A 13560-nucleotide genomic window follows, 5' to 3' on the forward strand; every position below is an offset into this window, starting at 1 on the left:
TGTTGAGGGGTGTATGCATGTGTGTATGAGTGTATGTAGAGGTATTAATAGCGTAAGGTGTGTGTGTGTGTGCGTGTGTGTCTGTGTGTGTGTGTCTGTGTGTATGTGCGTGTGTGTCTGTGTGCGTGTGTGTGTGTGTGTGTCTGTCTGTGTCTGTCTGTCTGTGTGTGTGTGTGTGTGTGTGTGTGTGTGTGTGTGTGTGTGTGTGTGTGTGTGTGTGTCACAGCTCCACACTCCCCTAGAATAATGTGCAATACTGAGGAAGGGGAACACTAGACACCAAGAGATACTCTTCATATCGTTCCTTAAAGGCACCCAAAACACTAGACACCAGGGATATCTATTTCTGTCATGTCTTAAAGGTATGTAAAAAAGACAGTAGAATGACATTTGTCAGCATGAAAATGTAGGGAAGGGGAACAGTAGACACCTGGGATACTTTTTATATCATGCCTTAAAGGTACTTACAAATATTTATGCATGGCTGTTTTTAGCAGACAGCTCTCTCCATACCATTACTAGACACCAGGTGTTGTCCTTACCTATTAATTACTTAAGTCTTGGAAAAAGAAAATATTAAAGCCAAATGGAGAAAGAGCTTCAGGCTTTACACCTTTGGCACAGTGATGAGAAGCATTAATGCTCTGCATTCTCAGCTAGAGCGTCTTCTGTGTGGAGACATGCTTGAATGGGCGTACCTTCGTTGAAGGTTGTGTGTGAGGGCCGGCAACTTGGCACATAAAAATCTACTGCCAATCATTAGCGGACCGGAGTTCTGCTGTGGTGACCCCTAACTGGGAAAAAGCCGAAAGACACAACAACAACAACTGACTGAAGAGTTTAAGAGGATATTTTTTTACATAATAATAAGTATGAAACTGATGTCTGGCATTATTCATTGATTGTGGGGGTCCATGAATTACCAAGGACAGGGTACATATTTAACAGCAGCAGAAGCAGTCTGTAAAACCAGGAACACTTGACAAAAGTGGGGGGATAGTCCCTGTGAAGGGGCTTTAGGACAAAGCCGGGAGGGACACAAGACTACTCCAGGGAGAATTTTTAAGCTGTTATGCAGCAACAACTCTAGCATAATGATGCATTTTACAGTGAATAAGAGGAATGAAACTCTAAAGTCTAGCATTACTGATTGACTGTAAGGATCAGTGATTTACAAGCGGACATAGGTGAAAAAATGGACGTATTGTCAACTCAGGGACAGATAAGAGGTATGTCAGTGTGTGGGTGCATGTGTGTTAATCTATTTATGTATGTGTGTGTGTGGGGGGGGGGCTGAATGGGGGGTGCCTGTGCCAGTCAATTGCCAATGTTGACTACCACAGGAAAGTGCTGATTTGAACTGACAGTAATTAAGAGAGATTTCAATATATGCAAATTAGCTGGTAAAGAGAATCTCGGTTTCTTGCATTGCGGAAACAGCCCCTTTTGGCCACACCTCTTACCACCTGTGGTGGGGTTCTTTCTGAATCCCTGGGAAGATCTGTTCTTGTAGAGTTATTTAGTAAGTGAGGAAGCACACAATAATCTAAGAGTTTATCAGGAAACTCAGATGTGTCCTGTGCTGTGTAATGTTCTCTCCTTTAGAGAACATTGATTTTAATGTCATTTTAGAGCACTGTTTTATAACAAAATATTAACTGTGCATTCTGAGTTGACGTATCTCAGTAGGTATGATTTCAGTATGAACCTGTCTTTTATTCTTTGTTTCTTCTATTATTTAGTCTCCTCTCATCCATTTGCTGAAATCTAAATGTATGATTTTTTTTTTTTTTACTTTACATTTTTTGTGCAATTTACTGCACATTGGAATATGTCATTTGATGCCAGCAGACCTAAATAACTATAGCACAGTGAAGCAACATTTCTTGGAATTAAGCAGGTGGACTTCTCTTTCATCAGTTCCCAGAAATGTGATATGTATATCTAACCCTTTCTCAGACAAGCTGATGGTATTTGGTATTCACCTTTGATTTTCACTAAACATGTCTGCTTTTTCTTGCTAGTACAGGCCTGTGCTTTACCCAAGTATTAGACTAATGCTCCATGGGTAGTTTTGGAATGTAAAGGAATATTGTTTTGTTTCATGACCTTCATGTGTCTTTCATCTTGAAATGCTGCTTTATTATAAAGATGGTAATGCAGAAGTGCATTTCTGATCTCTGCCTTGGCCATAATGAATAAAGTGCAGCTGTTTCCTAAGCAGAAACAGCAAAATCAGCTTCAGTAGGTGAGAGCCTCAGTGCCACAAAATCTGGTTTCATTACTGAGCTGCTGTTGGCTTTGTTTCTGCAAACTTTAAAGTACATAAAAGAGAAACAACTCACATCTAATTTGTGCAAAACAGTCATTAGTATTCACTGTACTAATTTAATAATAAATAAGGTGGACATAGTGCTACTCCGTGGTCTCCTGTATGCTTCATCAGTGTTCACCAACCTGCTGACCTGGAGCAATCTAGTAATAAAATTGCAAAGTCTGCAAATATCCAGATTGGCCTAATACATCCCTGTGTGGCACTTGGCTCCTTTTTACTGGTTGGAGCTGTCTAACATACCAGCCTTGTTTTATAGTAAGACTGCCCACAACACGTACTGTACCCCAGATAGATGCTCTGCCATCAGCAGCTTATTAAACCAGTAGTTCCCCCTCCATGAATTACACTTATTAGCTAGTACTCACTCAAAAATGTAAAAATCCTAATGGTGATCGTTAGTACTCTTTATATTTTCCTAAACTGTTGAACTCATGTCCAGGAGATAACACAAATATCTTGTGTTTACAATTTAAACCTCCTTTGTAGACATACCCCTTGAGCAATCCTGTACTTTTAACAGCCTTATTACCAACACCCCTTCTTCTAAACCTTATCTCATCTACAGTTTAAAACCCCAGTGTTATGCCTGGCATTATAGTAGCACTTCTATTGCACCAACAGCATTTCTAATTTCAAACCACAATCACTAAATTCCTACACTTTGACTATAGTAATCTCCTGATTATCAGTCTCAAGTGAATTTTAACTGGATAAAATATGCATGTGGCTTATATGTTGTCTCTGTGCTAATATTAGTATAGTACATATCAGTATATACATATACTCTAAAGTATTGCTTTATGTGCTAGCAATGGGAGTGGGTTTTATGTGCTATATATAATGTGTTCTATAGATGTGTCTGAGCTTAATATCCTGTAAATACTATATAGTATATATAACATGATAATCAGCTAAGTTGAACTTTGAGTGTTATAATGTATCTTTACAGTTAGTTCATTCAAATGTGTGTAATCTCCCCAGGCTTCTTGTGTCATTTGGTAAAGAGGGTTAAGGCAGTAGTTCGTACAGCACAGGTTTTGATTCCCACAGTTCTCATTTGCCTACTGTGTGACCTTAAGCAAATCACTTAACCAGACACTGCTTAGGGGCAGTTCGGAATTTGAGCTTGATTCCTCACTTGTCCCCTGGACTGCAAGCTAGTAACTACCTATGAAAAGGAGCTTTGCCCAGTCGGACTTTGCTGGTAAAGAAAGGCTAATAAATACAGTGGATATAAAAATGCCAGGTTTTTGTGATATAAAAAAAAATGAGACCACAATAAATCATTTCAAAACTTTTCCCACCTTTAATGTGACCTGTAACCTGTCCAATTCAATTGAAAAACAAACAAATCTGCTAAGGGAAAAAATATAACAAATAAAAAGCATACAATAAGCTACTTGCATAAGTGCGCACACCCTTAAACTACTACTTTGTTGAAGCACCTTTTGATTTAATTACAACAGTCGGTCTTCTTGGCTAGGAGTCTATCAGCATGGCACGTCTTGACTTGACAATATTTGCCCACTCTTCCTTGCAAAAGTGCTCCAAATCTGTCAGATTGCGAGGGCATCTGTTGTGCACAGCCCTCTTCAGGTCACCCCACAGATTTTCTATTGGATTTAGGTTTGGGCTGTAGCTGAGCCATTCGAAAACTTTAAATTTCTTCTGGTGAAGCCATTCTTTTGTTGATTTGGATGTATGCTTGGGGTCATTGTCATGTTGAAAGGTGAAATTCCTTTTCATCTTCAGCTTTCTAGCAGACAACTGAAGGTTTTGGGCCAAAAGTGACTGATATTTGGAGCTGTTCATAATTCCCTCCACCTTGACTAAAGCCCCAGTTCCAACTGAAGAAGGGCAACCACAAATCATGATACCACCACCACCATGCTTCACTGTGGGGATGGTGTTCTTTTGGTGATGCGAAGTATTGTTTTTGCACCAAACGTACCTTTTGGAATTGTGGCCAAAAAGTTCAACCTTGGTCTCATCAGACCATAATACATTTTCCCACATGCTTTTGGGAAACTTGATGTATTGTTTTACAAAGTTTAGCTGGGCCTAGATGTTTTTCCGTGTAAGAAAAGGCTTCTGTCTTGTAACCCTACCCCATAGTCCAGACATATGGAGAGCACGGGAGATTGTCGTCATATGTAGTACACAACCAGTACTTGCCAGAAATTCCTGCAGCTCTTTGAGTGTTGCTGTAGGCCTCTTGGCAGCATCCCTGACCAGTTTTTATCTTGTCTTTTCATCAGTTTTGGAGGGAAGCCCAGTTCTTTGCAACATCACTATTGTCCCATGTTTTCTCCACATTTTGATGATTGTCTTCACTGTCTTCCCTGGTATATCCAATGCTGTGGAAATTGTTTTGTATCCTTCTCCTGACTGATACCTTTATACATTTCAAAAATAAGATCCCTTTGGTGCTTTGTAAACTGTCTGTGAACCATGGCTTTTGCTGTGGCAGGCAACTGAGTAAACGTCAGGAAAATCCTAGTAGGACAGCTGAACTTTATTTGTGGTTGATCAGAGTCTCTTTAATTGATGGAAAGTGTGTACCCAAGAAGACTGAGTGCTGTAATTGAATCAAAAGGTACTTCAACAAAGTATTAGTTTAAGGGTGTGCACACTTATGCAATCAGCTTATTGTATGTTTTTTATTTTTGATATTTTTCCCCCAACAGATTTCTTTGTTTTTTAACTGAATTGTACAGGTTATAGGTCACATTAAAGGTGGTAAACGTTTTGAAATGATTTATTGTGGCCTCATTTTTTTATATCACAAAAACCTGGCATTTTAACAGGGGTGTGTACACTTTATATCCACTGTGCCAACATACATACATATATACGCCATTAGAGCATTCTAATTTTTGTCTTCCTTTTACATTGTATTTCTTATAGCCTGACTAAGTCTGAATCTCATGCTGAGAATTTTTTTAGTTTATTTTTTCTACAAAACTTTTTTTGTACAAGATATGAAATGAAAGAAACTTAAGTGATATGCTCCTCATGGGTATAGAGACATGTACTGAGATTTACAGAAGGATTTTTGCTCAGATGTCACTTGACTGAAAGCATGTGGGTAAAATACAGTTGCGGGGAAAAATACGGGGAAACCCCAACATGTAACATGTCAGGTGGGATGGGATTCACTTTCCCTTCTCTTTCCTCACTTTAGTCATGTTTGACCTCAGGGTAAATTAAAATATTTCTTTGAAATAGAGAATCAGTTGATGTAAAATGTATTTATTTATTTATCTATTTATTTGTTTTGACATTTGTTAACTGGGTTAGTCTGACTGAGCTAGAGTCCATTTTCAGCAGAGGCCTGGGAAGAAAAGCTCCGTACAGAAACTTTGTCAAAGCAGTCACAAAACAACATTAAGTACAATAAGCTTCAAACATGTGACAAAGTCTAATATACAGGTGACTGTGGTTACCAGTAAAATCTCTAACATAGTACAGAAATACATAGATAATCAGGTAATTAATGATACTACAAGACATATTGTGTTTATCATAGATTCATATAAATCTCACACTACACTACTTTGTTATAGCTACATAAAAAAAAATCTTACAGTACAGTGCAAAGCAGAACAAATCGACTAGATCTGGAGTAGCAAATAAAGAAAATATGGAATAAAAATATAGCTAAGTAGAGTCGATGCCCATCAGATTACACATAGAAAGAGTGCCTTTTGAAAAATGTGACGTAACGCTACTAAAAAGTTAGACAGTGATAGTGAGTGATATGCTCTGAGAAACTGTTAAAAGTTGTGGTGGTATTCTAACATGCCATTTACAATACACTGGTAGTGTGGTAGGATGAGGTTTGCAAATTTCTGACTTAAGAATAACAACGTGCTTAAAGTGAAAACAGTTTAAATGTGCATTTCTACATTTTTGGAAATAATAAATACAGATATAAACAGGCATTATAAGTTCATAACAACAATGAAGGTAACATTTTTGCTAGAATAGGTCAATGCAACCAGTTAGTAGAATGAATTGAAATACTTAATCTTGGTAAAGTAGTGTATGGAGTAATGTGCATTTTTCTTTACAGATAAGCAAGACACCCATTTTTGTTCCTGGTGTCTGGGGTCCATACTATTCAGCAATGGTTCCTGGATTTTGGCTGAATGAAGGAGGTCAAAGTGCATCAGGAAAACTGGTAGGTGGATATTAAAGGGTTGCTATTAAAATTTTAATGGGAATAATACTTTTACAGAACATTTTATTTAGTACATCAGTACTTTACACGGTATCATTTTATATCTGATTTGGAATTTACCTAAGAAATGTAGTATATGCTTTAACATGCAGAAATTAAGAGAGATGATGGCTGCAGGTAATCAGGCTTGAGGTGAAGCAGGTGATGATGGAGCTTCAGTTCCAGGCTCAAATTTGTTAGCAGGCCTTCAATTGTCAACTTTCATCCTACCTGGTCATCCTTTCCATAGTCATGTTTGGATGCCCTCGCCATCCTCCACTGCTGTGTGTAACTTTGTGACATCAGTTAAGTGTCTGATTCTGTTCTCACCTCCCTTAGTTATATCTGAAAGGAACCGATTGAATAGGATTTGACTCATGAGAAACCCTTATGGTACTCCACTAGTCATTTACCTTATTCCTGACATTTTCCCTTTTGTCAGAGCCTTTTGTTTTCTAACACTGAAGCACACAGTATTTTTGTTTGTTTGTTTGTTTTGATATGTCTTGAGCTTCTCCACATTTTTCCTAGCAGACCCCTAGATGGATCTGAGTTAAAGGCCTTGGAGAAATTCTAGCACTCTCCCATCAATTTGTCATGTAACTTAGTCATAAAACTAGTTAAGGTTTGACTGACAGATTCTTCTGGTCATGCACCTATGCTGGTTGTTGTCCTGTAGACCACTGTCCTGTAGGAAAGCAGCCAGCTTTTCTCTCAGATTTCTCTTCATGACTTTGCCTGGTGCTGTTCTTAGGTTAACCTGCGTATAGTTCTGTGGATCTTTCATGCTTTCCCACTTGTACAGTGGTACCGCCGCATCTACCTTCCATTTGTCAGACTGTTCTGCACTGGCGAGTAATCTATTAAGGTCCTTCATCAGGGAGTCTTTCAGCATACTGACCAGACTCGTAAGGACTCTGGAACTCATCCCATCTGGTTCATGTACTTTAGACTCTCTTAGGGATACCAAGTCCCTTTCAAATTCTGCCCTCTCTGTGCTATCTCTCCACTGTTGTCCACACTTTGCCCTACATCCTTCTACTCCTCCTGGTGTGACATCTTACTCTTGCTTTTAAGGACTGCAGCAAGTTATTCATTCAGCAGTGCTGCTCTTTCCAGTCCTGTGTGACTGCCCTCCCATCTTTGCTCAGATTCTTCAGTATCTCTGATAGGTATCTAAAGAGACATTTTTTTCTCCCAGCTGACTCATTTCTTCTAACTTTCAGCGTGGGCCTTTGCTTTTCTCAACTCCTTTTTTACTGTGCCAGGTTTGTCTGGCTTGACCTTGATGAGAATCTTTTGTGACTTTGATTCTGTGTGCTACTAACATTATAGATTCAGTGTTTATTATCACTTTCTGTGTGATGTCATCAATTTTCTAACTTCTGTTTAATTTCTCTGAGTATTTGAGGTTTCTAATACCATGATGGGAATGGACCCCATTCCTAACTCAGGGTTCAGTCGAGTTCATGACTAGTATTAAGTTTTTGATGTTAGCTAAGAGTGCTGTCCTCAGTACCTGAGATGTATCCAGAACTGTCTCCTATAATTCAACTGAATATATTGGTAGCATATTTAAGTATGACTGTAAATTCTTTTTTATCAGACCTGTTGTATCTACTACTGTTGGGAGTGTCTTTGTCAGCAGCTGAGGTCAGACTGATTGCTATGCAGTTTTCTCTTTCTTTGCTCCCTTATTCTTTTGTCTCACATTTGCCATCTTTCAGTTGTTTTGTACATAATTTTTTCATATTATTTGTTAAAAAGGATGTGCAGAGTTATTGGTAGTTTTGCACTCATTTTGTACAGAATTCTATAGCCATTCCTGCCTGGCGCCATTGTTTTGCATACTTTTAATTTTAAGAGTTCATTCAGAATGCCCCGATTTTTTCCCCATGGCTCCTCTGCCTGCACCCATTTGTTCTGCAGCAGTGGGCGACAGGAATCCTTGGGTGAGGTGAGAGTCAGCTCATCTGCTCCATAGTGAGACGTTTGGTGGTATGGAGCTGGCCAGCTTGTTCCTGTATATAGCAGTATGGACTGACTAGGCTGGGCCTCCATGGTGGGAACACATAGTGCTCCCACATGATGTCAGCCATGTGGCAAGTGAAAGCTACATCACTTCCTCCTAGATGGACAATCTGACAATGACCATTCACTCCCATCCTCTCCTCCCAGCTTAAAAGAAGCTCTTCAAACTTGAGTGACTTGTAACAGAGAGATGTATTTCTCTAGGCTGTGGAGCTGGCCTCAGAATGCACTGTTTTATGAAAGGACTAAAGCCAGGCATTATATTAATATTAAATTGTTTGGAGCAGGTGCCTCCCCATTTCTTATTTCATACTGATTGAAGATAACTGTTTCTTGCACTTATTTTCACACAGTTGATATCTGCTTACATTGCCTGCCCTTAGTTAAGACGTGATTTAGAAGTACAGAATTTCAAAGCTGCAAAGGCATAAATAGCCCACCTGGTTTTCTCACCTCTATAATTGTTAGATAAACTACAGATTCTACTTGACAGTGGCTGGCTTTTTTTTTTCTTACTCAGGCTAAGAGTTTCCTTATGCCTGACCTGTGTACGCTAGAACTATTATCACTGTTCTTTCCTTTCATTTTCACTACTCCCCCGTATGTTTGTAAAAGGATTGATATTCATCTCTGAAAAACATGCAAAAATGTTTCGGCCATGATCAAAAGTTGTTCATCATAAAGATGACTACTACAGCATCATTTGCAGCTGGATCTCTGTCTTACCTCCAGAGCTTTTTGAGAATCCTAAGAGTAGAGCTGAATTCTTTCACCTGCCCAGGACATTAACTTAGTGTCTAGCTAAAAAGGAGACCAACATTTTCCATTTTCATTTCCTTTATACCACACAGAGTGATCAGTTGCCAGTATGTCTGCCCTCTGGCTCTTTCCAGGAGACTTCCGTAGAAGAACTAGGTTCTTATTTTGGGAATCCTTTTTTTATTTCTATTTTTGTGTTATAGTGACCTGATGAATTGGAGTGCATTTTGTCTTTGGCACAATTAGTTACTTCAGAGTTTATTTTTCTACAGAATAAAAAAATCATTAGGATTCATCCTTACAAAATTATGCCACTTTTAACTGAAGTCTGCTTCTTTATTGGTCCTGTAAGCACCGGTTTGATTGGAAAGTATTTACTCCTCATTTCCAGAAGACAACACCTTTCTAGAAATCAGAAACCTAGGAACTGTCCGACTCAAAAAGAATGATGGCATAGAGAAAAGAGAATATCCAAAGAAGCTGTTAGCAAAAAAAAAAAAAAAAAAAATTGTGTAGGAAGCACAAGGCATAAATGAACCAGGCTAATCCCAGCAAGGCCTGAGGATATTTGCCCTGATGTGGGATTACTTAGTCCACCTTTGGCTCCACTGCCCTTTTGTTATGTATCTGTACCTGCCTGCACCCTCCAAATGGAGTTTTCTATCTTTGCAGATTCTGTAACAGTCAGAACTCGGCACACTGTATGATCTTACTGTAGACTGTCTATCTTCTTGCTACTATCACAGGTCGTGTTACAGTGAGTGTACTTTTGTATGTTGTAATGGCAGTAGTATTCTTGTTAGCTGGTAGGTGCTTTTAGTGTATCAACCTTACTTTTGTGTGACTGTGGGATGGCTCCAAGTCATATGTGTAGACACTTGCTGCAGTTCCGGTTGGTATGAAGAATATATCCCAGGTCCACAACAGCAGTTTCAGAAACTCACTGCAACAGCATGAAAGTATTTTTGCAGGGGTCAAGACTCCTTACAGTCCCAGAGATGGGAAGGCTATGCCACCATCAATAATATCAATATATTGCAACTGCTAGATGACTGCACCTGGGAGTAGTTGGAGTGCACAGCAACCCCATGCCCAGTATATAATGCAGCACTTGGCCTAGCAGTGACTATCTCGACATTATGAAGGTCAAACCCTTTGGGAAATGCAAGCTTTCATGCGGTCAGCATTTGTTCTGTTGGCATGCTACTTGGCCTTTTGAATTTGGATTGTTTGGAGGCAACCACTAAAGTAGATCTGCTCTATAGCACTCATTACTTTGTGCACTGAGGGAAACTGGACAACGATTGTGACAGAGAATGTTTCTTTGGATAACTGCAGGACACTGCCTTGCACCTGTACCACTGTAGTTTGTCAGTGTGCTAATAGGTGGAAGACATTGCAGGAATATCATAACATTCAAAGTCTGTCATTTATTTGGCATTATCTCAGCAGTAAATTACCAAGTCTTCTGATGGACCATTACTACCAAGTCTTCTGATGGACCATTACTACCAAGTCTTCTGATGGACCATTACTACCAAGTCTTCTGATGGACCATTATTACCAAGTCTTCTGATGGACCATTACTTTCCTTTGCTTGTACATTCTTGGAGGGCATTTCTACTTTTGAGAGTTCTGAGTTTCAGGATTTGGAAGAATGAGACAAGACCAGTTTGGGACAAGATCCCCAAGTTCCATCAGTCATTGTTGCTTTTTCATGTACATCTCCCCTCCTCTTTGTTTATTTGTTCAGGAAGAACTTGTTTTCCTAAGTAATAGCAGCTGTTTCAGGGATTCACAGTGTATACCCTTTCTTCCTCCAATGTTTTGTACCCCTTCTGCTTCATTACAGTTTTAAAGTTTTTGAAGGTAGTGCTTTTTTTTTTTTTTTTTTTAATGTTGATGGGAATTCTCTGATAATAGCGGGTTCATTCCCTTACACAGTGGAGTAAAGTTTATGATTATTCACTGTTTTTAGCTGCTTTCTTCTGATATGGAGCTTATTAACTTGGCAGAGGCTCCGCCTAGTAGCGTCACCTGGCACATTCTTCTATTTCTTTGAATAACTCATCACTATCTATGTAGTGCGGAATGTCACACCTCTAGCAGCTTACATACACATCTTCTATTTCAGAGTGTGTTCTGAAAAATACACTTAAAGAGCATAAGATAAACAAATGTAAATATTTTATGAACAATAAAAGCTATTAAAACTGTACAAAAAGCAGTGTTATCAGTAAGAAATATTCATTACAGTGATAATAATCAGTACATTTATATTCTTTCCATAAATACTATAATATATTAAAATGCACACAACCCCCCCCCTGGTTTTTTTTTTTGCTACACTTTCACAAATTGTCATATCTTGTAAAATGAATATTCTAGACATATATTGTTAGAACATTTTTGTTAGCCATACATAAGCTTTCACGTGATATCAAGAAATTCGTTTACAGGGGGCGGAATCTGAATGGCTAACTGAAAGCAGCAGTATTTTAGGGCACCATATAACTAGTTAAATAAGACAGGAAAAATATTCTTTTTTTTCCTTCAATAAGACAGGAAAAATATTCTTTTTTTTCTTCAAAGTATAAAATCTTATAGATAAAGGACTAATTTACATAATTAGAAACTTTGGTGAAGTTTTACAAATTTCCTGTCAAAAAGCTTGGAGATATATTCACTTGTTAAAATGAACAACTTAAAGAATTCTCATCAGGATGCTGCCTTAAAGAAGGAACTACAACAGATGGCATCTACCCCGCAGGAGTTGTCTTTGAAAATGTATGATTTTAAAGAGAACCTAGAAAATCTTAAAACAAGCAGTCAAAAACAGGCTGACACCCTCAAGGAAATGCTACAACACCAAACAAGGATAATAGGAATATAGGTTTCTCTAAATGGCTTAGAAAGCAGACTTAAGGAAGTGGAAACACAGAAAGAACTGTTTCTTAAACATAACACTTGGTTGGTTAATAAAGTTGATGACTTGGAAAACAGGGAGAGAAGAAATAACATCAAGATTTTTGGATTACCTGAAAACACAGAAGGTGAGGATATTATTTCCTTTTTATCAAGCTGAATCCCTGACTTTTTAAATTTAAAAAAGGACTTTCCTTTGACATTGAAAGGGCACACAGAGCTCTTGGGAAACCTGCCACTAACTCAAACTCTCCTCCTAGGGCAATAATTATCAAATTTCTTTCATACTTGGACAAGGAACTGATTTTAAGATCTGCTTGGAGGAAGGCACCTCTAAAATATAAACAGAGCCTGATCTTAACGACTATTCATCTAGAATAATGGAACAAAGGAAAAAAGTGTCGCCAATGATAAAGTTTCTGAAACAAAATCACATCAAAGCACAACTTGCATATCCAGCTAAGATATGAATACTGTATGCCAATGGGATGAGGACTTTTATTGACTTAGAGGAAGCCTCTTCATTTATTAAAACTAATAATGTGATTACTTTACCAGAAGATATGGATTGGATGTCACCTTTTCTCAAGAGAACAAAAGAAACAAATGTCTGGACAGATGTCAAAAAAAGAAGCAAAAGACTGATACTGTTACAGCCAAATCTCTCAAGCATCTACTATGATATGAATTGTTATAACATTACTTTAAAGGACCAATTTTACTGCTTGGAATTTTAAAACAAAGGTAACTAACTACTGGAATCTTTATCAATATTTTTTGAAAATAGATGACACATGGGAGTTTTCACATTACCTCAGACATGTAAAACAGGGTACTTTTCTTTCACAGAAGAAGGGTTATATAGCACATAAAATATTTATACTGTAAATCAACATACATAGTATATGTGTATTTTTTTCTTAATTGTCTCTTTTCTTTCTCTCTCTTCTTTCTTTTCTCATTATTTAACTGCATCTTGTCTCCCTTTCTAAATTTTCTCCTATTTACTATACTAATATAGTCTATATATATTTAATAACTCACTATCTATACACAGATAAATAATAGTCTAAAATCTAGTTTTAAGACAGACTAATTGGAATAGTGAACTTAATTAATTGTTATTACAATATTTATTTGATTAATGATAGTGACTGTTATGCTAATTGGGATTGGGGACGTGTCCATAATTAACTCTGAAATGTTCCATTCATGTACATATGTCCTTTGAATTATTTCCTTTTAGTATTAACAAATACATAAAAAAAAAAAAAAAAAAAAAAAAGGA

General features: G+C 37.8%; 1 protein-coding gene across 3 annotated transcripts in view; it reads left to right on the forward strand.

The window, feature by feature from the left end:
• Window positions 1-13560, forward strand: part of FGGY (FGGY carbohydrate kinase domain containing) — a 2391991-nt gene that overhangs the window by 1268084 nt on the left and 1110347 nt on the right. For all 3 annotated transcript variants that reach the window (XM_044085530.1, XM_044085531.1, XM_044085532.1), the window contains exon 9: window positions 6411-6518. In XM_044085530.1, coding sequence (XP_043941465.1) covers window positions 6411-6518 — 108 coding nt within the window. The remainder of the gene's footprint in view (window positions 1-6410; window positions 6519-13560) is intronic.

This window comes from Protopterus annectens, chromosome 10.part0 (genome assembly GCF_019279795.1).
Source record: "Protopterus annectens isolate FY-2018-M chromosome 10.part0, PAN1.0, whole genome shotgun sequence".
Classification (NCBI taxonomy): Eukaryota; Metazoa; Chordata; order Ceratodontiformes; family Protopteridae; genus Protopterus; species Protopterus annectens.